The 24706-nt window shown below is 46.6% G+C and overlaps 5 protein-coding genes across 5 annotated transcripts; 1 reads left to right on the top strand and 4 right to left on the bottom strand.

The window, feature by feature from the left end:
* Positions 1 to 1500: 1500 nt before the first annotated feature.
* On the bottom strand, positions 1501 to 5054 carry AGABI2DRAFT_123369 (hypothetical protein; the record flags this gene model as incomplete). Its single annotated transcript, XM_006457442.1, has 17 exons — positions 1501 to 2131; positions 2186 to 2224; positions 2283 to 2448; positions 2511 to 2570; positions 2627 to 2666; positions 2728 to 2877; positions 2926 to 3108; positions 3161 to 3234; positions 3289 to 3348; positions 3408 to 3553; positions 3604 to 3830; positions 3884 to 4064; positions 4114 to 4223; positions 4274 to 4431; positions 4485 to 4596; positions 4647 to 4823; positions 4881 to 5054. 17 exons carry the CDS (start codon positions 5052 to 5054, stop codon positions 1501 to 1503), a joined length of 2688 nt encoding a protein of 895 aa, XP_006457505.1.
* Positions 5055 to 9412: 4358 nt separating this feature from the next.
* Positions 9413 to 13016, bottom strand: AGABI2DRAFT_123370 (hypothetical protein; the record flags this gene model as incomplete). The annotated part of the gene is made up of 15 exons (XM_006457443.1): positions 9413 to 10166; positions 10225 to 10390; positions 10452 to 10614; positions 10674 to 10823; positions 10872 to 11054; positions 11107 to 11180; positions 11235 to 11294; positions 11348 to 11493; positions 11544 to 11770; positions 11824 to 12004; positions 12053 to 12177; positions 12229 to 12386; positions 12441 to 12552; positions 12602 to 12784; positions 12843 to 13016. 15 exons carry the CDS (start codon positions 13014 to 13016, stop codon positions 9413 to 9415), a joined length of 2856 nt encoding a protein of 951 aa, XP_006457506.1.
* A 1798-nt stretch (positions 13017 to 14814) lies between these two features.
* AGABI2DRAFT_147031 (hypothetical protein) lies at positions 14815 to 17060 on the top strand (the record flags this gene model as incomplete). The annotated part of the gene is made up of 3 exons (XM_006457444.1): positions 14815 to 16266; positions 16466 to 16714; positions 16770 to 17060. 3 exons carry the CDS (start codon positions 14815 to 14817, stop codon positions 17058 to 17060), a joined length of 1992 nt encoding a protein of 663 aa, XP_006457507.1.
* A 178-nt stretch (positions 17061 to 17238) lies between these two features.
* Positions 17239 to 21018, bottom strand: AGABI2DRAFT_181692 (hypothetical protein; the record flags this gene model as incomplete). The annotated part of the gene is made up of 19 exons (XM_006457445.1): positions 20828 to 21018; positions 20652 to 20758; positions 20425 to 20601; positions 20263 to 20374; positions 20203 to 20207; positions 20050 to 20178; positions 19877 to 19998; positions 19643 to 19829; positions 19364 to 19590; positions 19169 to 19314; positions 19057 to 19116; positions 18929 to 19002; positions 18694 to 18876; positions 18496 to 18645; positions 18396 to 18435; positions 18281 to 18340; positions 18062 to 18227; positions 17965 to 18003; positions 17239 to 17908 (listed from the first exon to the last, which is right to left on the bottom strand). The coding sequence occupies exons 1-19, from the start codon at positions 20871 to 20873 to the stop codon at positions 17239 to 17241; spliced, it is 2700 nt and encodes an 899-aa protein (XP_006457508.1). The 5' UTR covers positions 20874 to 21018.
* A 2211-nt stretch (positions 21019 to 23229) lies between these two features.
* Positions 23230 to 24216, bottom strand: AGABI2DRAFT_79780 (hypothetical protein; the record flags this gene model as incomplete). Its single annotated transcript, XM_006457446.1, has 1 exon — positions 23230 to 24216. A coding segment is annotated over one exon (987 nt), but the record flags the coding sequence as incomplete, so codon positions are not given.
* Between the last annotated feature and the right edge of the window lie 490 nt (positions 24217 to 24706).

The following is a 24706-nucleotide window of genomic DNA, read 5'->3' on the forward strand; positions in this document are numbered from 1 at the left end:
GGCCGCCTTGTCATAGGTCAAATATCAGAAAGCAGAGTTCGGCTGTGGTATTGTCATGAATTTTCAAAAACGGTTTCCACCTAAAGTTTGCTTTACCGTCATGTGTAATATAGACAAGTTGTCACCTCTAGAACCGACCCGTTCCTGAAGCGGACCTGTCGCCTGCTAGATCAGTGCCGATGACGTGAAACAGCGAAACTTACTCCTGTTTAGTCTCGCGAAGTTGAAACCCTCGACAGTACTTTCAGACGTCTCTGTATCGTTTTGGTTCTGTATATTTTATTTTTTCAGTGAATCTCCCGCTTGGCTAGCTTCAGGTGAGCCCCATTTAGTCGTATTCTTTCCACCCTTAGTCCAGCATCACTTTACGCAGGTTTTGTTTGAAGTTGTGCTCCATATTTCAAAGCGAATCGGTGTCATCGGACTAGATCGACTAACGCTCCCAGAACTGCAAGCACGACGCTACCATCCTCACCCACCTTCGTCCGACCACTATCCTGGAAACTCCCACATGTCCACGAAGTTGCTTCAACGCGCAAACCAACATTCGTCATTCCTACCCTTCATTTCCTATCTGATCTCTCTCGGTTATTTCTATGCGATAAACCCAACTCCCTGTTCATACTTTGCCGATCGGTCGGCGGCTCATTCAACCTCTCACTCCCTCCTCGACAAGTACGGAGCGGCTCAACGTTTCTTTCAGCTGCTCCCAGTGCGTTTCATTTAACAAGTTTCCGCTTCTCCATCCCTCCAGCATTTGATCGCGTCGTCCTGTCTCTAAATCCATGTATGGCGCCTCCGTTCAGGCAATGATGATCTCGACGAATAGATGAATGAACCAGTGGGATCCATTGACAACAAGGTGATTGTTCGTTGTTCGATGGGCTATGGAGACGGTCAAAAGTGGCACATGGGTATCAATCATGTTCAGGCTTTGTCGATTCTGGAATGGAGAAACGCCTTGTCCGAATATGTGAACCCATGTGTGACCAACATCCCGAGATTATTTTCGCCATTTGGGTACGTTTGATCCCGTGCCCTGATGGAATAAACGAGGTGTGGCAACTAAATTGGATTTAGAAAAAGGAGTTCGCTCTTGATTATCGCGTGAAATAGTCTAGCCACTCGCGAAGATTCAACCTTCTGCTTTAGACCTCAAGGTTTCTTCTAAGGCGTGGTTTGCACTTCTAGGAACTTGCTATTACGTTGAACAAAGGACTCTAGCTGAACATGACCAATCTTCGAAAAAAGGCTAGGTGTAGCAAGTTCATGAACGACACAACACAGGTTCTGAACCTCGGATTGCATGGAAACCGCAAGCACACGCACGTTCAGTGACTTCAGTCACAATAATATGCAAGATATATAACATACATAATTACGCCTGCCAACAGATAGTGAAATAGTATTGAAAAAAAAGGAGCGCAAACAATAAAGGAATGATAGAAAAATCACTATGATCCACGCATGCCTCAACTTCCACCACAGATAGTGTCGCTCCTACTGATAACTAGGCGGGGGTTGTGCAATATTTCTGATAGCCTCCATTTCTCTTCTCAGTTCATCTACTTCAGCCCGCAAAACATCTTCCCTTCCTGATCCGGCTGCCGACCATGGATTGGTGAGGGTCGAGACGGCTGATTCAGAAGGTTGAGATTGATGAGATTGGTTTTGCCGAAGAATTTCTCGTTGTTTAGATGATAACGGTTGGGGGGCCGTGATTGGCAAAGTGGGGGTTACAGACAAATGATTCCTCCCACTAGTATCTGAATGTGGTCTCTCCGAATTTTGTGGTTCTGAAAATGGTTCGGGCAAAGATTCCTGCCAGGGCGGCGGAGAAAGACTCGCATCAGAGCGTTGTTGTGAGATTTGGAATGCGCTATCGTTGTTATTGACTGGAGCGTATTGGGTGACGAAAGGATGAGGTTTGGCGTGGTGCTCATCGTGGAGATCAATACCACCTCTGAGACGGTGCACCCTGCGTCTACGCAAGAAGAAAATGGCAGCCGCAACGATGAGAACGAATGCAAGACCGCCAATTACGCCTCCAACAATTGCACCGATTGGAGTTCTCTTTTCAACATCACCGCTGCCCCCAGAGTTCGAACGGCTTATTTCAACATTCTTCAAACTAACGAAGCATACGAGTCAGAGGCAGTAAAATATGCATAGAAGGGAAACGAACTTCATTGCCAGAATTCCAAAGGCGGCACCTTGAGCAGCACTGGCGGCATGTCGATAAGCTTGATGTGAATTATGTACCCAATCAACGTAGCACTGACCTTCCTGTGGTCCCAAAACTAGCAACTCCAGTCGACGCGATATATCTCATCGGCAATGGGAATTTCCGCGATACGTTGTACGCCTGTAAATGAGTCGACTGGATGAGGGTGTCGCGGACAGGTGTGAATCCAGATGGTATTACTGCTGCAGTCATGAGGGACCAGTCTAGATTGCAAATTCAGTGTCAGTACCAGACCTGAAAGACCGGTTGCAGGGACTACACGTACGAGGGTGGGCAATATCGCGGCCTGCATTATCGTCAAGACTGTAGCTTTGATCCCCAGGGGCTGCAGCAAAGGGAGTATAAGGAATGGGCATGTGGCGATACCTTTGAAGTACTTACGTGCTTTGGAGAGGTAGAATTGCGCTTCACGATTTAGAATCTGTTTTTTTATTTAATTATATATTGAGATGCAGAAAGAGATCCTGAAGGGAAAAACGTACTTCATCATCGATTAGGCCAGTCTCGAGCCAAACAGCAGGGAAAAGATTGTACATCAATCCCCATGTTCCTGGCTTTCCATACTCAGCTTGAATATGCGTGTCTGTCACGGCAAATTGTTTCCAGTTCTGAATGAGTTCATTTGCCTTATCCTAATAATATCGTATCAGAACGCTCCAATCCATCCGCTGATAACCGACCTTGAAAGTAGTGTTAGATCGATTGAGTTGCTCGTCTATCTTTCCCATAGAATGAACTCCCAGGATTCCCTTCAATGCTAGGTTAGACATTCCGGGATAGCTAATACCATCCGCTGATACAGCATTGTTGGGATGCAAGGAATATTGAACAAGGTAAGCTGCCCATTTTTGTAGCAGTGGATGCTAGGCGGCCCCGTCAGCTCGGAGCACGTGGTATGAACATAAAATTGGTCACATATTTAGAGATGAGAGAATCGTCACCGGATTTGACTGCATGAGCATATGCCATGATGAGCATGTTGCCGCAATCTGTCGTGCGAACTCTGGATTAACGGAAAGAATGACAATCCGAACGCTACGTACGCTCAATTGCAAGCTCTTCAGTAGCGCTGGTGTTCCCACTGATAGTTGGGTATCCACTTCCTGTAAGCACACAGTTTAGTACTTGAAATGAATGATAAAACTATTGTGATAAAACTCACCAAGGTCGGGTGATGCGTAACCGTTCGGATAAGATGACGATGACTGAAATTCAAATAAAGGAAGTAATAGATCACGGGCGATTGAGGGGTTAAAGTAAAGCAATGCAGGCAGGGCGGCATAGATAACCTCAACCGGGTTAACACGTCTGGTCATTGGGAGTTAGCAATGACTCTACATGGCCGTAGTTGTGCTCACTTGGACACGGAAATATCTTTCATGAAGATTTTTACATCGGATGGACTCGTCCGTCCTCTTTCGTCGTCCGCAATCGTGATATCCATTGACGCAAATATTTGTCTTGTCACCAGCGAAATTATCCCTGCATATTCGGGTGAAATAGCGGATGCTTCTTTGAGAAGGCCATCGTCGAAAGTCTGACCTCTGACTCTGGCATTAGCAAAATCCCCGAGGAAATCCGAGATCTAAGTTTGGCATATTCGTCATCATGAGTATCGGGATGAGGATGAACACGTACCACATCGTCAATACCGCGGTACGCTGACCAGTAATAACCTATTCGAGGTTGAAACCCCGATCCAGCTGAATAGTTCACTAGGGGATCGCGTACGAGGCCCAGCGCCCAAACAACAGGGTCTGGTTGAGTGGTGGGGGTGATTGATCCCAAGTCTATCGCAAAGGAAAAGACGGGCCACTTGCTGATGGATATTCGTCAACGATAGACCTTAGTTTGTTGGAAGAACACACCTATTCACAGGACGGAATTCGGTGTCTTTGGCGTTGGTCAAACTACCATTCTGGGAAAACCTAGTCCTGCAATCAGTATCGGCACCTGTCTGCCAGGTGAGGCCAGGCCGCTGTAGAAAACTGTTAGGAAGTGAACTAGGAGAGGCATATCTTCCATTACCTTTGGTGTGGCATAATATGCGGTTGCGTCCTCAGCTGAATCAGCGTTATCAATCATTGACTTCGGGTCCCGTGGTTCGAGATGGTGATAGACCATGTTGTCCGGTGAGTCTTGTGTGTCCCATTTCATCTGAGTCGACAAGTCGTGGCTTATCCATTCTAAGGTATTTATCAGCGTCCTTCGACATAGTATCAATGAGGATTATGCTGACCACCAGAGATGTCGGAATACAGTTGGATTGTGTGTGGGTTTCCATCGTCTGCGACGAAGCCATCAACGAATAGGTAGGTGAACGGGATCGATTGACGAGTGTAGTCGTTTGGCTGTGTTAACGTTCAGGGTAACACGATCATGAGCAATGAAGGAAATGAACCTCGATTGGGGTAAAGAAGGTAGCTTTGAATTTTATGGGCCCAGCTTGAATGGTAAATATTGTGCTAGTCGGGGTTATTTCGCTGGCGGCTGTAGTCGAGAAGTTGGCGATGTTTGAATTGCCCAACCACTGGTAAGGTTGACCATCTACCCGAACCATCGCATTCCACGCAAGAATCTGAATACCAGGAATTCAATAAGATAACCGTTTAGCTTATTACAAACAGCGACTTACATGTTTTTGTGTGAAGAGCTGCGGCCATTCTTGTTGGGGGGCATTACCGTTGGCATTCCGAACCCAGGCATGTAAATATGGCGTTTTAACAGCGAGAGGGAAATCTCCTAATGAGCCCGGAGATTGGGCATAAGCTAATAGCCCAAGGGAAAGGAAGAAATAGAGGATTCGCATGGCATAAGCGATTTTCTGTCGGTGCAGCTATCACCAGTACTAGTTAGGAGACAGGATTAAGGATTTTGAAAACTTTGGGTGACTTTACGTTCCGTATTTGTTTTTGCATCATAATTCATTTCACGGAGGGCCCAGGAGGGCCCTGCCTCGGCACTGCTAGATTCACCGCAGATTCCCATGAAACCCGATGAAACGAGAAGGGTGGCAACGTGGGAGAAAGCGGGATTTTCTTGTTTTCCGAGAATCGAAGCTGGCAAAAAGGACAAGTACCGCTATGACTCGAGATACCTCGACTGCAGGATTGGCGCATATAAGAGCCCGTCTGAACGGTACATGTCGGATAGGTTACTTTCTGCTGGCAGACGAACGAACACGTCACCTGGTAAAGATCAGAGCGCCCTTGTGCTAAATGAAGTTTGATCACCTTAGCATAATTCCGATCAATTTAGACTCCAAGGCAGTACTCCCCCATCTGATTCTCAGCAAACCAGTCTCTGATAGAATTTCGCATCCACCTAGTCCATGTTCCACATGATGTACATCTTTAATTCTACGACATCGCACCACGGCTGTGTGCTATCCAGGACTAAAGTGATCTGGGGGCTTCGCAGAGCGATCAGTTCTTCTCCAGTGGGACATCAGTTGAAGGAGTTTGATCCAATGTGCGACATGTTTGGAGGCCGCCTAGGATGCCCACGCCTAGATAAATTTGGTCAACATCGTTACGATCTGTGCTGGCTGTCCTTAAGTGCGATTTGTCAACGGGAAAGAAGGAGACTCGGAATAGAGCGGATGAAAGTTGAATGAAATAGCCCCGGAGAACCCATCAACTGGGAAATTCAACTCTGCTGAATCTTCCTCGAAAAATCGCCTGATTCATTTCTGGCAATGGAACAGTATTGGACGAGTATTGGACGGTCATGGTACCGCAGCGATCCCCTCACTGTCGCTAGAGCTGGATACAACGTTTTGGGTGGCCTTGTCCGAGAAGTCGTCACCTATACAACATATTCTCTGTTTTTGAATCTTCCGGGCTTCCTCGTCAAGGTTATAGATCAGAATCAGAGTTCGGCTGGGGTATTGTCGTTTCTTTCTAATAACGGTTGCCGCCTAAGGTTTGCTTTCTCCTTTTGCTGTCATTTGTAAACTAGACGAGCCGTTACCTTCAGAACCGACCCGCTCCTGAAGCGGATCTGCCACCACATGAGCAATACGACACGCCATGTCCTGCAACTAGAAAAACTGAAATGCCGAAAACGTGTTCTTCGTCGGTTGAATTTCACGAGTTCTGCTGATATCGACATGCATGGTCGTGTGGCATGCGAGATTAGCTCGGGAGACGAACTGTTATTGTCCGAGTTGATTTTCAATGAGTCTTCAACTCGCTAGAGCTGGAGCATTGTGCGGGCCTACTGAGTTGTTTCGTATTTGCGGAGAAGGAAAACGTGTAGAGTGAGAAACACACTAATCTCAAAGAGAAACTTGTTGCGCCTCTATGCGTTATGCGAGAATTCGCGCGTCGGACAGCTGAGGTATCAGAAGAGTCGAAGGTTTCGATCGACGAGAACGAATATTTATCTTTCATTTAAAGTCGAAGTCATGGATGCTGTTGTACATTAATGTCGCGGCTCTTCGTTCACAGATATTTTGAAGGAAAGTCGTCCGGTGTGGTGTAATTCATTGTAAGGTGGGGGATCAATTACAATCTAAATTATAGATGACGCATCAATTTGAAGGTAGTATTCGTGTAGGATTTGAAATGAACTACTGTGTCAGATGGCTCAAGATGCTAAGGCCATTGGAACCGGAGAGCTTAAAGAAAAGTTTGAGAAGACTTCGGAGATACTCGAGAGGCCGAACTCGATCATAATCTTCTGTTCGTGACTCTCTCTACTGTAACTTTTGTCTTTCCCTGATTCTTGCTCTCCCTGGACGCGCTACCTGCTTATCGGTCTCGAAAGCTGATTTGACCCTATCACTTAAGTTTCAAATTTCCAATTGATTCCTGAAGTAAGTTGGTTCCTTGGTATGCCAGGAAAAAAAGGACGGCTAGTGTGGGTTAAGTCGACGCCTCGCGTATAAACAGTCAATTGTTACGACCAGTTATGCTTAGCATTACCTCGTCTGAATCTTTCTATGCACATTTTCCACTACTTTGAGGTTTCTAGGTTCTACGCCCACGTGGACTAGATCAAGATGAGGTCACACGTCGTGAACGCGTGAACGTTGGCTCAATCATCACTGCAACGATGATATCCAACCTCATCTTACCCCAAAACACTCTCATTCACTTTCACAATGCAAATCTCTGTCATCGGGGTTCTGCTAGATCAGTAATGACGTGAAACAGCTGACTCCTGTTCAGTCTTGCGAAGTCGTAACCCTCGACAGTACTTTCCGACTTCTCTGTATCGTTTTGGCTCTGTATATCTCATTGTTCCAGTAAATCACCCGCTTGGCTAGCTAAAAGGTGAGCGCCAGTCAGTCCTATCCTTTTCTTCCGTAGTCCAGCATCAATTTACCCAAGTTTTGCTTCAAGTTGTGCTCTATCGCTGATTTTCTTTTCACAGCGAAACGGTATCATCGGACCAGATTGACTAGCGCTCCCGGAACTTCAAGAGCGACGCTGCCATCCTCAACGACCTTTTCCGACCACTATCGTGGAACAAGACTCCCGCACGTCCACGAAGTTGCTTCAAAACGCACACCATAATTCGCCGTTCCTACCCTTCATTTCCTATCTGATTTCTCTCGGTTTCTACGCGACAAATCCAATCCCCTGCTCATATTTTGTCGATCGGCAGCTCACTCGACCTCTCACTCCCTCCTGGACAAGTACGGAGCGACTCAACGCTTCTTTCAGCCGCTTCCAGTGCGTTTCATTCAACAAGTTTCCGCTTCTCCATCCCGCCAGCATTTGATCCCGCCGTCTTGTCTCTAAATCCATGTATGGCGCCTCCGTTCAGGCAATGATGACCTCGGAAATCGTGTATCATTCTCCTGACAACTTTCGCTCTTTGGCCCTCTAGCGCGGACTGGGACTTTGACTCGTGCTGTACTTATATGCCTTGCCTTGGCATACCCATCTACTCGCCCGTTGACGATTCTCACCTTGGATGCAAATGAACGAGTTTGTGAATAGAGAATGGAGTGACGCGATGAAGATGAACCGGAGGGTTCGGAAACACGAAAACGCAAAGATAATGAGATGGGATTGGCGGTACAAGAATCTGCTACGGCATGGTCTGCTATTCCGTTTATGTCCGGTGGTGAAGAGCCGTAGAAAGTCGAAGAATATCGATGCATTGTCCTACTGTATGTTGCGGAGAACATGTGACAAATTTGTGACATGGTCCCCTCGTTCGACTTTGCGCTTCGTTCTCTCAGCCCGCGCCTGCCGTCGATACCACGAAGATTACACTTGGTTCTGACCATCGTCGCTTATCCTTCCCTAGTCATTCTCTCTCCCCTCTTGGTCTTCTCGTCTCAGATACATATCACCGACCTCCACTTCTGTCACCGCGTCGTTGTCGCCACTTGTCGAATCAATAGAGGATGCACAACTCTGATGCAAGCGGACGTCGGTACCTGATTCACCAAGAAATCATGCACATGCTTCGCAAGGACGGGCGACTTCAACGAGACCAAGGACAATACGGCCCGAGCAGCTCCTTTGTGGATTCGATTCGGTCTAGCGAAATAAGATGTTGCATGTGGAGAGGATCAGGGTATTCCATAGTCATCTTCCTTATCCCTTATGGCTCTCTCTCGCGCTTCTCATCTAACGTCCTACGCCTTTTACTCGACCGAAGTTCATCATCGCTCAAGCTTCCATCCTCGCATTATCCAACGCATGGCTTCTTGCCACCCTCGTTCTTTACGCCCATTTCTTCCGAACTCGTAGTGTTCGTATTGATGTCACTATCGATCCTTTCCAAATACCGGATGCGATTATTCAATATGTCCAACAAGAAAATGGCTTTACGTTGGTGTATATGCAAAATGGGTATTGTAAGTCGTCACTATGCTTTCGGTCTCGACTTGGATGCTTACTTAGTCGTCGTCGACTATTTCAGTGCGTGACCGAATCACATCGAGGCAAATAAGGTTTCCCAGACTAGTCTGGTATTTGTATGGAATGGCACTTACTCGGAATCTCCGCCGCTATACGGCCTCAATGCTGCTGATAGCTAAGATACGAATTTTGTCGACCAAAGCTCACTTCAAATCATTTATATGATATACTACTATTAATATCGCTACTATTTTGAAGATCAAACGTTCAAACCCTCGCACGCACAGTGCACAATAAGACATAGTTTACGACTCGGCATTCAGCACCTAAAGGAACAGCAGTCTTAATGGTAACTGGGCGGGGGATGTGCTATGTCTCTAATAGCTTCCATTTCTCTTCTCAGCTCCTCTACTTCAGCCCTCAAAATCTCGTCCCCTCCAGGTCCTGCTGCAGACCGCCCAATCGTGACTACCGGCTGGGCCGGTTCGGATGGATTTGAATGAGAAGGATGTTGCCTTGGGACCTCCCTTTCTTTACTTGATAGTAGTTGAGGTGGCATAATCGGAGGGCGTTTGGTGGCGATGGGTGGCCGGTTGTCTCTCCGACTGGTATCACGATTATATGGTCTCCCGGGATCATGTAGCTCTGAAAATCTTTCGCATAACTCATCCCTAGCCGGCGGCCTGTGATTCATATGACGTCTTACAAGTCCCGCCCATGTTCGGAGTACGCTACCTTTGCTACTGATAGGAGCATATTGAGAGGTAAAAAGCTGCGGGTTGACAGGTTCCTTCGGATAAAGGGGACTAATAACAACTTTGGATCGCTGTATCTGGCGCCGGCGCCAGAAGAAAATCGCACCCCCAACAATGAGGAGGAATGCGAGCCCACCAATTACGCCTCCCACAATTGCGCTAACAGAAATTCTCTTTTCAGCATTCTTTTCAGCATTGTCTCCGCTGCCTCTCGAAAACGTGGGAATGATATCGACATTCTTCAATCTGGACATAACATACGAGTTAAATTTTGGATATATGAACATAAGATTGGAGACGAACTTCATTGCCAGAATTCCAAAGGCGGCGCCTTGAGCAGCACTGGTAGCATGCCGATAAGTTTTCTGTGAATCATGTACCCAATCAACGTAGCACTGACCTTCCTATTGTCCCAAATCTGGCATCTCCGGTCGACGCTGTATACCTCATCGGCAATGGGAATTTCTGCGATATGTTGTACGCCTGTAAATGTGTCGACTGGATGAGGGTGTCGCGGACAGATGTGAATCCAGAGGGCATTATTGCTGCAGTCATGAGAGACCAGTCTAGAATGCATGATCAGTGTTAGCGTCATACCTGGGAACACGTTTCGGGGGCTACACATACGAGGATAAGCAATATCGCGGGCTGCGTTATCGTCAAGGCCGTAACTTTGATCCGTAGGTGCTGCAGCAAAGGGAGTATAAGGAATGGGGATATAGCGATACCTTTGAAGTTTGAAGTATTTACGTGTTTTAGAGAGGTAGAATTGCGCTTCACGATTTAGAATCTGTTTTTTATTTAATTATATATCGAGACGCAGAAGGATATCCTCGAGGGAAAACATACTTCATCATCGATTAGACCAGTCTCAAGCCAAACAGCAGGGAAGAGATTGTACATCAATCCCCATGTGCCCGGCTTTCCGTATTCAGCTTGAATATGCGTGTCTGTCACGGCAAGTTGTTTCCAGCTCTGGATGAGTTCATTAGCCTTATCCTAAGGATATCGGGTCAGAACGCTCCAGTCCATCCGCCGATAACTCACCTTGAAAGTAGTGTTAGATGGATTAACATGATCGTCTATCTTTCCCATAGAGTAGACTCCCAGGATTCCCTTTAACGCTAGGTTGGACATTTCGGGATAACCAATACCATCTGCTGATACAGCATTGTTGGGATGCAATGAATGTTGAGCAAGGTAAGCTGCCCATTTTTGTAGCAGTGGATGCTAGGCGAGCCTGTTAGCTCAGAGTGCGTAATATGAATAGAAAATTTGTCACATATTTAGAGATGAGAGAATCGTCACCAGATTTGGCTGCATGAGCATAAGCCATGATGAGCATGTTGCCGCAATCTGTCGAGCGAACTCTGAATCCACAGGAGAAATGACAATCCAACCGCTACGTACACTCAATTGCAAGTTCTTCAGTATTGCTAGTGTTCCCTCTGATAGTGGGGTATCCGCTTCCTATAACCATACAGTTACTTCAAATAAATGATAAAAATATTGTTCAAACTGACCAAGATCGGGTGATGCATAACCGTTCGGATAAGACGACGACGACTGAAATTCAAATAATGGAAGTAATAGATCATGGGCAAATGAGGCGTTGAAGTAAAGCAACGCAGGTAATGCGGCATAGATAACCTCAACCGGGTTAACACGTCTGGTCATTGGGAGTTAGCAGTGATTCTACATGGCAGTCGGTGTGCTCACTTGGACACGGAAATATCTTTCATGAAGACTTTTACATCGGATGGACTCGTCCGTCCTCTTTCGTCGTCCGCAATCGTGATATCCATTGACGCAAATATTTGTCTTGTCACCAGCGAAATTATTCCGGCATATTGGGGTGAAATAGCGGATGCTTCTTTGAGAAGACCATCGTCGAAAGCCTGGCCTCTAACTCTGGCATTCGTAAAATCCCCGAGGAAATCCGAGATCTAAGTGTGGCACATTCGTCATATGAGTATCGGCATGGGGGATGAACACATACAACATCGTCAATACTGCGGTACGCTGACCAGTAATAACCTATTCGACGTTGAAACCCCGATTCAGCTGAATAGTTTACTAGGGGATCGCGTACGAGGCCCAGCGCCCACACAACAGGGTCTGGCTGAGTGGTGGGGTCGATTGATCCCAAATCGATCCCAAAACAAAAGCCGGGCCATTTGCTAATAGAATTCGTCAACGATAGACCTTATTTTGTCGGATGAACACACCTATTCACAGGACGGAAGTTAGTATCTTGAATGTTGGTCAAATTACCGTTCTGGGCAAATGTAGGCCTGCAAGAAGCATTATGGTCACTTATTCCGTCACCTGTCTGCCAGGTGAGGCCAGGCCGCTGTAGAAAGCTGTCAGGAAGTGAACCATGAGCAACACTCCTTCTATTCACCTTTGGTGTGGCATAGTATACGGTTGCGTCCTCCGCTGAATCAGCGTTATCAGTCATTGACTTCGGGTCCCGTGGTTCGAGATGATGATAGATCATGTCCTCCGGTGAGTCTTGTGTACCCCATCGCATCTCCGTCGACGTGTCGTGGCTTATGAATTCTAAGGTATTTATCAGAGTCCTTCGACATAGTATTAGATGGGGATTATGCTGACCACCAGTGATTTCGGAATACAGTTGAATTGTGTGTGGGTTTCCATCGTCCGCGACGAAGCCATCAACGAATAGGTAGGTGAACGGGATCGATTGACGAGTGTAGTTGTTTGGCTGTGTTAACGTTCAGGGTAACGCGATCGCGAAAAATGAAGAAATTAACCTCGATTGGGGTAAAAAAGGTAGCTTTGAATTTCATAGGCCCAGCTTGAATGGTAAATATTGTGCTGGTTGGGGTTATTTCGCTAGAGCTTGTGGTCGAGAAGTTGGCGATATTGGAATCTGAATTGCCCATCCATTGATAGGGTTTGCCATCTACCCGAATCATCGCATCCCACCCAAGAATCTGATTCCAACGAATTCAATAAGATAATCTGTTAGGCTTATTACAAACAGCGACTCACATGTCCTTGTGTGAACAACTGCGGCCATTCTTGTTGGGGGGCATTACGGTTGGTGTTCTGAATCCAGGTATGCAGATATGGCGTTTTCACAGCGAGAGGGAAATTTCCTAGTGAGCCGGGAGATTGGGCATAAGCCTGTAGCCCAAAGGAAAGGAAGAAGTAGAGGAGAAGCATGGCATAAGCAATTTTTTGTTGGTGCAGTCGGTCACCAGTAGCTAGTGATGCTCTGAGACAGGATCTCGAAAAACTGCGGGTGACATTACTTACATTCCGTGTTTGCGTGTTTGTTTTTGCATCACCATTGATATCATGAAGGACTTTGCCTTGCCATTGCCAGAATCCCTACAGATTCTCATGAAACCTGATGAAGCGAGAAGGGTGGCAACAGTACCAGGAGAGATGTTTATTGAAGCTGGCCACAAGGACAATGCCGCTATGTCACGCCGAGATACCTCGACTGCAGGATTGGCACATATAAGAGCCTGTCTTGACGGTGCATTTTGGATAACTTACCTTGTAGTGGGCAGATGAACGCGTAACCGATCAAGACCGCCCTGGTTCGATCATTTTAACATCATTCCGATCAATGATATCCCTGAGCCATTCAACGGCAACGACCAGGCAACAACTCCAGCAAGACTCCAAGGCAGTACTCCTCCATCTGATAGTCAGCAACCAGTCTCTGATAGAGTTTCTCATCTTCCTAGTCCATGTTGCAGATTGGGCACGTAATTTCATTCTACGACACCGCGCTGATCTGGCAACTTCACATTGTATATTCATAGAGTGATCAGTTCTTCTCCGGGACACCAGTTGAAGAAATTCAATCAAATGTGCGACATGTTTGGAGGCCATCTGGGATGCTCACTCGTAGATAAATCCGGTCAACACCGTTACGATCTGTGCCTGTCCCATAGTGCAATCTGTCAACGCGAAAAAGCTATGAAAAAGTCAGAATTCAACAGATGAAACGACCCCAGAGATGCAATCAACTAGGACCTTCATCATGATGTCTTCTGGGCGTCTAGTAACCGTTCCAAATATAACAATGCTAGTACTCGTGTATTTGGCATAGGCCATCATGATGCTGAACAGATGTGATGATCAGCTTTCTTACGTCCCCCATCGCTCTCGATGCCTGCATCTTCATTCCCCCGTCCTAGATTTCTGCATTTTCGCCGTTCACGCTCGCGGTCATCAAATCCACCACTGGCAGATGCCACCCCCACCTCTTCTGTCGATGATACTTCTCGCAGTTCATCCTCACGTCCTCCCTCTAGACTCAGTTTTTCATCGGAGCGGGATGTGAATGCGGCACCTAGTACTTCTCGTCCATCGGATCGAGGTGATTCAAGTCATCCTCGAAACTTCACTGGACGCCTTCTGGATAATAGCACGCTGGACGACTTTGGTTGCCAGCTCTCTTGGGCATCACGGCCGGTCACCTCGATTGACGCTGCTTCATCAAATACAGTACATGTACCCAGTCCACATGGTTCTGTTGTCCAACACACTACCCGTCTTGCACCGCCTTCCGACCACACGGACTCCGTTCAAGCCCAACAGCCTTCCGCATCACCACGATTACCATATATACAGGCGACAGAATCGCAACGGTCTTTCAGTTCTCGGCTCCCGATTGTGAGGTCTTTTAATCTAATTCAGCTGCAAATAAATATGTTGAGATAATCCTAGCCGCCTTCAGACCAGGATTTGCCACCACAGCAATACCAGAACCAAGGTATATTTACTCAAGCTCACAATTTTACTGTGAAGGGATCAACCTTTGTCGACGGTAACGGTGAGAAATTAAGAGATATACCCTTAAAGGTTTACCTACACTGACCGTATCTTCGCTAGTTAATTTGACGAACAATTTCAGCACCACATACAGTAGCAGTACCACCTCAAACGGTTGTAAGCCATACTGCTCATTTGTTGGTACCTCCATTGATCGTTGTGGCTGCTAGTCATGGACAAGCTATTGAAGGAAACGATACCTGGGGCTGCATCTGATTCTTCCGCTCGTGATCCACCACCGCGATGTCATCCCGGAACCCGTTTGGCCATCCTGGATCGGTGTCTATACTTCATCGCCCACTGTAGCGGCGAGAAAAAGATGCGCTGGGTGGTTGGTGCCGCTGGAGTTGGAAAGTCGGCTATCATGCAGAACGTGACTGAGTCCCCCAAGCTCCAGGTAACCTGTCACGTATCAGTCTTCTTCTCAATCAACGGACGCAACGACGGAACGAAAGCTATCATAACCCTTTCTTACCAGCTGGCAGCTAAATTTGCACCTTATCGTCAGCTCATTGAGCCTGAGATTGCGCGTGACCCATCCCTTCTTCGGTCGTCGATGTCAGTCCAGTTCAACAAGTTCATCATTGAACCCTTCATTCACAAACCCCAAACATTGAACTCTGCTGAGCGCATCTTGATTATCATTGACGGTCTTGATGAATGCAATAAACGAGACACCCAGCTAGAGCTCCTCCGTCTCATCTCTGATTTCTGTATCACGTATCCTTCCTCGCCCCTAGTCTGGCTCATTGCAAGCCGCCCTGAACGACACATCACTTCCTTCTTTACCGCAGCAAATGTTATGCCGGTATACGAGAAGGAGGAAATCCCGGTAGACTCCGGCGAGGGCCGTGCGGATGTTGAGCGATTCCTTCGCGAAAAATTGAAGCAGATTAAAATATCATCGGACTCATTCGATCTACATTCGGAGTGGCCTGAGGAAAGACACTTGTGGAAACTCGCTAGCGTATCTGATGGGCTGTTTGCGTATGCGCATACGGTTGTTGGATATATTGAGGACTCAAACATTGGAAACCCAGCCTCACAGCTCTCCGACGTTCTGAATATGATTGACAATCTTCCGATGACCGGCATCCGACGAGAGGATCACCCCATGGCTCGATTGGATGTCTTGTACGCCTGGATCTTGTCCAAAGTTCCTGACAGAGTCATGGTACACGCGCGAAAACTCATACTGGCATTGGCATCAGATTGGGATGGGGCCTTGATAATGGATGAAGGCAGCTTTGTCGTGCTGTGTAATTGGTTAGCTATGACACCAAACGAAGCTTATGCTGCCCTCAATCTGCTCCATTCTGTTATGCAAATTCCTAGACGTTGTACAGCTCATCATGAAAAGCTCCAGCCATTTCATAAATCGTTCATCGACTACGTATCTGACTCTTCCCGGTCCGATTTCTTCACTAACATGGATCATGAAGCTCAAAATCTCAAGACTGAATGTGCATTCAGAATCTTACAAAAGGCTCCCGATGGTGTTGATTGCGGTGATATTAGTTATGAATTCCGGTACGGCACTGTGGCACGTGGTCCCGGTACTGGTGACGATATTTCTCTTACTTGGCCGATTGAAGATGAAGAAGCCGGCTGGGAGATTGACAAGGTAACAAGGCTGACTATGTATAAATTGGCTTTTGGAGTGGTTGCGGAAAGGTTTTCAGCTGGAGATTCAACCTTCCAGAGCGAATTCTGCGTTCGTCTTTTGACAAGGCGGTTTTTTGAGCATACCAGTTTTTCCCATTTCTTGCTGCATGAGCCAGTGTTCGTGAGTACTCCGTCATCTACTTCTTCCATGTCTCTAGACTGAATGTATGAGTAAGGATAATTCTCGGCGTCGTGAATTCATGAAGCACGGCATACTTAAGAAGATGCCCTTAGAAGCAGTTGATATCCCCACTATCTCCCGTCTCGTTGCGTTGCAGTTCCGTCATCTTCCTAGTACGATGGCGCACAAGACGGTCGGCGTTTCCACTATACTTAATTCACTCAAATTGTCATTCCATCGACTTGAAAGAACAAATTTGCCTGATCCATGGAAATCATCTTGTAATGTGAGTTATAGCATTTGTGTTTTGCAACTCACTGATTGAATGTGGTGTTGTACAGCATATACGAGCAGGTGTGTGGGGGGCCGGAAAGGACCAGGACTGGAAGACCGACTTTGAGATGGATGGGCTGCTTAGATGCACTTTCTGCTACGAGAGATTTGAACGCCAGTTGAGAAATTGGAAAACCCATACTCCTCAATATACGGCCGTAGTTTTGTTCACTTTTACAGGGAACTGTTGCGTAGAATTTCGGTTTATTGATCCGAATGATGGTATATCGGAGTGGACGTACTGGTTCTGGTGTTATCTTGAATGGGAGGAACGTAAAAAGTATGGGAGCACTGTGTAATATACGACTTGAATATTGAATCCTCGTCTTGTGAGACGTATCTGTATTTTAACTTCATGCATGTCGTTTGTAGAGCTTTTGAAAAAGGTCCAAGCCCTCGGACGCACGGTATACTATAAAACATAAAAATTACGACTCGGCATTCAGCGCTTATTCAGCACCGAAAGGAACATCATTCTTATTGGTAACTAGGCGGGGGTTGTGCTATGTCTCTAATAGCTTCCATTTCTCTTCTCAGCTCCTCTACTTCAGCCCTCAAAATCTCGTCCCCTCTAGATCCTGCTGCAGACCGCCCAATCGTGATTACCGGCTGGGCGGGCTCGAATTGATCCGAATGAGATGGATTTCGCCTTGGGACCTCCCTTTCTTTACTTGATAGTAGTTGAGGTGGCATGATCGGAGGGCGTTTGGTGGCGATAGGTGGCCGGTGGTCTCTCCAACTGGTATCACGATTATGCGGTCTCCCGGGATCATGTAGCTCTGAAAATGATTCGCATAACTCATCCCTAGCCGGCGGCTTCCGATTCGGATGATGTCTGACAAGTCCCGCCCATGTTCGGAGTACGCTACCTTTGCTACTGATAGGAACATATTGAGAGGTAAAAAGCTGCGGATTGACAGGTTCCTCCGAATAAAGAGGATTAAGAATGACTTTGGATCGCTGCATCTGGCGCCAGCGCCAGAACAAAATCGCACCCCCAACAATGAGAAGGAGTGCGAGCCCACCAATTACGCCTCCCACAATTGCGCTAACAGAAGTTTTCTTTTCAGCATTCTTTTGAGCATTGCCGGTGCCGTTGCCGCCGCCGCCTGCTGAGACCGCGGGAAATATATCAACATTCTTCAATCTGTACATGACATACAAATTATGAATTAAAAAAATGAGCATAGAATGGAGACGAACTTCATTGCCAGAATACCAAAGACGGCGCCTTGAGCAGCACTGGCGATATGCCAATAAGCTTTATGTAAATTCTGGACATAATCAACATAACACTGACCTTCCTGTGGTCCCAAATCTGGCATCTCCGGTCGACGCTGTATATCTCATCGGCAGTGGGGAATTCTGCGATACATTATACGCCTGAAGATAAGTTGACTGGATGAGGGTATCGCGGACAGACTTGAATCCCGAGGGTATTATTGCAGCAGTCATCAGAGCCCAATCTGGAATGCATGATCAGCGTTCGCACTACACCTATTTAAGGAACTATACATACGAGGGTAAGCAATATCACGGGCTTCAACATTGTCAAGACTGTAGCTTTGGGCTGCAGGGGCTGCAGCAAACGGCGCATGAAGAATGGGCATGTAACGATATCTATGAGTACTTACGTGCATTAGAGAGGTAAAATTGAGCCTCACGATTCATCATCTGTATTTTATTAAAATATATTCGGAAATGAGAAAAAAATCCACTCGAGAAAAGACATACGTCGTCATCGATTAGACCTGTCTCAAGCCAAACAGCAGGGAAGAGATTGTACATCAATCCCCATGTGCCAGGCTTTCCATACTGAGCTTGAATATGCGTGTCTGTCACGGCAAGTTGTTTCCAGCTCTGAATGAGTTCATTTGCCTTATCCTAAGAATATCGCGTCAGAACGCTTCAATCCATCCGCTGATAACTCACCTTAAAAGTAGTGTTAGATGGATTGACATGCTCGTCTATCTTTCCCATAGAGTAAACTCCCAGGATTCCCTTCAATGCTAGGTTGGACATGTCGTTGTAGCGAATACCATCCGCCGATACAGCATTGTTGGGACGCAATGAATTTTGAGCAAGGTAATTTGCCCATTTTCGTAGCAGCGGATGCTAATCGAGTTTGTCACGCCTATATGCTCCATGAAGGCAGAAGCCTACTCACATATTTAGAGATGAGAGAATCATCACCGGATTTGGCTGCATGAGCATAAGCCATGATGAGCATGTTGCCGCAATCTGTCAAGCGAAATCTGAGTTCACGGAAGAAATGACAATCCAGCTGCTACGTACGCTCAATTGCAAGCTCTTCAGTAGTGCTAGTGTTCCCGCCGATCGTTGGGTATCCAGTCCCTGGGGATAACATCAATGTGTCGGGCGATAAATCTATCCTGAATATACGGACCAAGATCGGGCGATGCATAACCATTTGAATAAGATGGTGAAGACTGGAATTCAAACAAAGGAAGTAATAGATCACGGGCGAGCGAGGAGTTGAAGTAAAGCAGCGCAGGTAGTGCGGCATAAATAACCTCAACAGGATTGGCGCGTCTATCGAAGTCAGCAATGATTGTAAGTACATTGTCTTGGATGCGCCCACGTTGAAATGGAAACATCTTTCATGAATATCTTTACATCAGAGGCATTCGGTTGTCCTATTCCCTTGCCTGGAATTGTAATATCCATCGATGCAAATAGTTGTCTCGTCACCAGCGAAACTATCCCCGCATACTCAGGAGAGATAGCGGATGCTTCTTGGAGAATATTATTATCGAAAGTCTGGCCTCTGGCTCTGGCACTCGCAAAATCTCCGAGGAAATCCAAGATCTAAGTATGACACGTTCGTCATCGCGAGTCGACGTGGGGGATGAACACATACCACACCATCAATATTGTCGTATGCTGACCAGTAGTAACCGATTCGAGATTGAAACCTCGATCCATCTGAATAGCTCACTAGGGGATCGCGAACGAGGCCCAGCGCCCAGACAACAGGGTCCGGTTGATTGTTGGGTGTTATGGAACCTAAATCAATCGCAAAAGAAACTGCAGGAACCCGTCTTTCGCTGATAGAAATCAGTCAACGATAGATCTTATTTTTGAATGAGCGCACATGGAATTGAGCACTCTCACATCACCGAAATTAGTGTCTTTAACGTTGGTTAGACTACCATTTTCGGCAAACCTATTTCTGCAATCAAGATCGTTACCTGTCTGCCAGGTAAGGCCAGGACGCTTTAGAAAGTTGTTAGGCAGGTAGATAGGAGACGCACTGCTTCAACTCACCTTTGGCGTGGCATAGTATGCAGTTGCGTCCTCCGCTGAATCAGCGTTATCAATCATTGACTTTGGGTGCTGAGGTTCAACATGGTGATAGATCATGTTCTCCGGTGAGTCTTGTGTACCCCATTTTACCTGCGTCGAGTCATCGTGGCTTACCAAATCTAGGGGATTTATCAGCGTCCTTTGACATGACAGTCAACGGAGGGCTACACTGACCACCAGTGATGTCGGAATACAGTTGGATTATGTGTGAGTTTCCATCATCCGCGACGAAGCCGTCCACGAATAGATAGGTGAACGGGATCGATTGACGAGTGTAGTCGTCCGGCTGTGCAAACATTCAGGATAACACCATCGTGAGCAATGAAAAATATTAACCTCGATTGGAGTAAAGAAGGTAACATTAAACTTCATGGGGCCGGCTTGCATGGTAAATATTGTGCTAGTAGGGGTTATTTCGCTGGCGACTGTGGTCGAGTAGTTCGCGACAGTTGATTTGCCCAGCCACTTGTAGGGTTGACCGTCTACTCGAATCATCGCACTCGACGCAGCTTCCTGGTTTCATTAGAAATATATTTTGTGGAGGTGATAAATGAGTAACTCACTCTGCGTCGCGAGAAAATATTCGGCCATTCTTGGTTGGGGGCTTCACCGTTGTTATTCAGAATCCAACCATGGAGATATGGTGTTTTCACAGCAAAAGGAAAATTTCCTAGCAGAGTGTGAGATTGGGCGTATAGCAGCTGCCCAAAGACAACAGGGAGCAAGAGGAAAAGCATACTACTCATTACGCTTCTTTGTTGAAGTGGATCCTTAGAAATGGGCATTGCTTGCGTTCTGTATCTGTCTTCTGATGATGATTAATCACGTAACCTCTTGCCTTGTTGCTGTAGTAGTTCCTTGAAGCACGGAATCCGAACAGTATCTGATGTGGGAGAGGAAGCTCCCAGCCCAGCTCGATCCGATTCATAGTCACTGTTGATGGCTTCGTCCGTAACATACGTGGATGATCTTGGTGTGAGTCCGCCTTGTGCCGTGCATAGCGTAACTGCATACTTACGTTTCGATGTTGGTGTAAAGGAGCTGAGTGCTGCCCGGAATCCGTTCAGGACTGACGTTGATACATGTCACGAGTCGGGCCCTCGGGTCCGATCACGAACGGTTAATAATAGAACATCTAAGACTAAGTACATCATGATCAGCCTTGTCGATAATGGCGACGCATAGAACAAAACTCTCCCTCACGATTCGACATCTAGCATCAGGATTATTGATAACTAATATGTAGTAGGTGAAGGTTGTGCCATATCTCTGATTGCCTCCACAGTCCACCTGTCTTCTCAGCTCATCCCAAACTATCCACATCAGCTTCCGAGTCCAAGTTTCACCTTCTCTTTTATATCCTGCCGTGGACGGTGCATTCGAGAGTGTTGACTCGTCGGAATTATCACATGAGCTTGTTGTGTCACTTCAATGCCAGCCAGCTGCACTTAGTTTACCTCCCTCCTGAAATGAAGTCGATTATCAGCGACCTTCGCACATTATATGATCTTGAATGATGGTTACAACGACCCCAGGGATGTCAGAGTAACACTTGGATTTGATGCGGTTTCATGCCATGTCAACACGCCAAACCCATCGATAGATAGAAAATTAAATGGAGTCGATTACAAATGTAGTAGGCACTGGAATTTCAATACGATCAGACTGATATCGCCAGAGGAGGAATAACCTCATGATCATTCATGACCAATAATTGGGGTAAGTTAAGTTAAGCTTGTTCTTGTCGGGGTTAGGTACATATACGCTATCTACGCGAGTTCACTCAGGCTCGCATGGGAGGCTGGAAGAGCAGATTGAAATTTACATTGACATGAATATTCTACGCCTTAGACTATGCACGCCATCGGGCGATTTACTTTTTCAACAAACGTTGCTTCTCAAGGCGACATCATAAACTCAAAACTCAAACTCATTCCATGTAATCTAGGATATAAAGCATACATTATACACTACTCCCATATTTCAGACGCTCTTCCAATGTGAGCTTAATCCAAATCCAATATCGCCACTGCGACAACCCATCCTCCGGATGAACAATTTGAAATTCTACACAACACTTCCCAGCCGCAGTGAACAGAATTACGAGTGTATGATCTGGAGATCGAACCTTCCAATTTTCCAACTGATTCTTGAATCGTTCCGAGCAGAAAGTACATTCAAGTGGCCCATACCACCGAAAACTGGTCTTCCAGTCCTGCTCCTTTCCGCTTTCCTCCCACTTCCCTGTCCGTACATGCTGATACCGATTCAATAGAGGGTTGGAGGAAAAAGTATTTCCACTCACTTCGCATAATGAATTCCATGGATCGGACGAATTTTTCACTGTTGTAGCAGGACGACGGAACTGCAACTTAATTTTGTCGGGCATAGTAGAAATGTCAACCACCTGGAGGGGAATCCTTTTGAGCAAGCCGTGCATCATGAATTCATGTCTTCGGGTTTCATCCTTACGCAGTTTCAGTCGGACAAATTTGGGAAGAAAATATCTAATGGAAAACTCACGAACAGCAGATCGCGTAGCGCATAACGTGGAAAATTACCATAATACTCCTTAAACCGAGTGGTCAAAAGGCGAATGCAGAACTTGCTTTGAAATGTTGGATCTTCCCTTTCCATCCCCGCTACAACCTCTCCAATGGCCAGTTTATATAAACTTAACCTCGTTTCATCGTCATTCCAGCCAACGTTTTCATCAACTGGCCAAGTAAGCGAGATCTTGTCACCATTGCCGGGACCACGCGTCAGCGTGCCATGCCACAGTTTATAATCTACATCACCAAAATCAATGCCATCGGGAGCTTCCTGTAAGATTCTGAATGCACATTCAGTTTTGAGTTGTTGAGCTTCGAGTTGAATATCGAGGGAAAAGGCGGATCGTGTAAAGTCAGATATGTAGTCGAGGAATGATTTATGGAAAGGTCCAAGTTTTTCCTCGTGAGATTTTTCACGTCTAGGAATACGCAAAACGGAACGGAGATGATTGATGGCGGCGTAAGCTTCATCGCACGTCATACCTAACCAATTACACAACACAACGAAGTTTGTCCTACCACGGGTCCACAAGACGAAATCCCAACCCGAAGCCAATGCCAAAAGGAGATTTTGAGTGTATATCATGATTTTGGGAGGAACATTTGACATGATCCGGGCATACAATGCGTCTAGTAGGGCCATCGGATGTTCCTCTCGTGGCATGTTGGTTATTGGATGATTATCGATGATATTCAAGATGTCAGAGAGCTGTGAGACTGGGTTTCCAACGTTCAAGTCACCAATATATCTGACGATTGCGTGCGCATACGCAAATAGCCCAGCCGAAGCATCAGTGAGTTTCCACAAATCTCGTTCCTCAGGCCATTGCAAATCGAGTGAATCTGATGCCTCTCTGATCCCCTTCAGTTCGTCCCGAAGGAACCGATCAGTATCTGCGCGAGCTTCGCTGGAATCTACTGGAATTTCCTCCTTCTCATATGTTGGCATGACATTGGGTCTAGAAAAGAACGAAGTGATGTGTTGTTCAGGCCGGCTAGCAATTAGCCATACAATGGGCGAGGAAGGATGGGCGATGCAGAAATCGGAGATGAGTCGGAGGATCTCTAGCTGACTGCGGGGGCTGTTGCATTCATCAAGACCATCGAGAATGATCAAGATGCGACCAACAGAATTCAGTCGAGGGTGATGTATAAAGGGCTCAACAATCAACTTCTTGAAATGCGCTGACATTGATGATTGAAGGAGGGATGGATCGCGGGTGATCTCGTGCTCAATGAACTGACGATAAGACTCAAATTTAGCCGCAAGCTGGTAGGAAAGGGTTATGATGGCATTTGTTCCGTCATTTCGCCCATTGATAGAAAAGAAGATTGATGCCTGGAAGGTTACTCGGGCGCTGGGAGACTCGGCAACATTCTGCATGATGGCCGATTTGCCAACTCCAGCGGCGCCAACCACCAAGCGGATCTTTTTCTCGCCGGTGCAGTTGACGATGAAGTATCGACACCGTTCGAGGATGGCCAGACGGGTTCCGGGATGACATCGCGGGGGCGGATCACGAGCGGAAGAATCAAATGCCGCCCCAGGTATCGTTTTCTCCAGGAGTTCTTTCATGACTAGCAGAGATAACGGTGAATGGAAGCGACGACTCAAGTATATTGCTCACATTGGTTGGAAGTGGTGCTGAAATTATTCTTCACAGTGACTATTAGAGATAGTGTCAGTGTGGACGAACCAAAAAGGTGTATTCTCGAATTCTCACTCTTGGCCTTATTTCCATCGACAAAGGTTGATCCCACCACATTAAAATGGTGGGCTTGATTGAATATGCCTTGGTTCTGGTGTTGCCGATGCGGCAAATTCTTTCTCGAAGACGGCTACGAGCGTTTCAGCATCTCGATTTGTAGTTAGAAATCTAGAAGAGAAACTCACGCTCAAAGAATGGAAATGGAAAGGTTGTAGCGAAGAGGTTGAATGGGTATGTGGTAAACGCGACAGAGGTTGATAAGCTTGGATGGAGCGGGTTTGGTTGGAAGAAGGGAAGTCATCGTCAGGATCCACAGGAGATGGACTCGGCGACCGCGAACGGCGAAAACGCCGTAAC

Source organism: Agaricus bisporus (genome assembly GCF_000300575.1).
Source record: "Agaricus bisporus var. bisporus H97 unplaced genomic scaffold AGABI2scaffold_17, whole genome shotgun sequence".
Lineage (NCBI taxonomy): Eukaryota > Fungi > Basidiomycota > Agaricomycetes > Agaricales > Agaricaceae > Agaricus > Agaricus bisporus.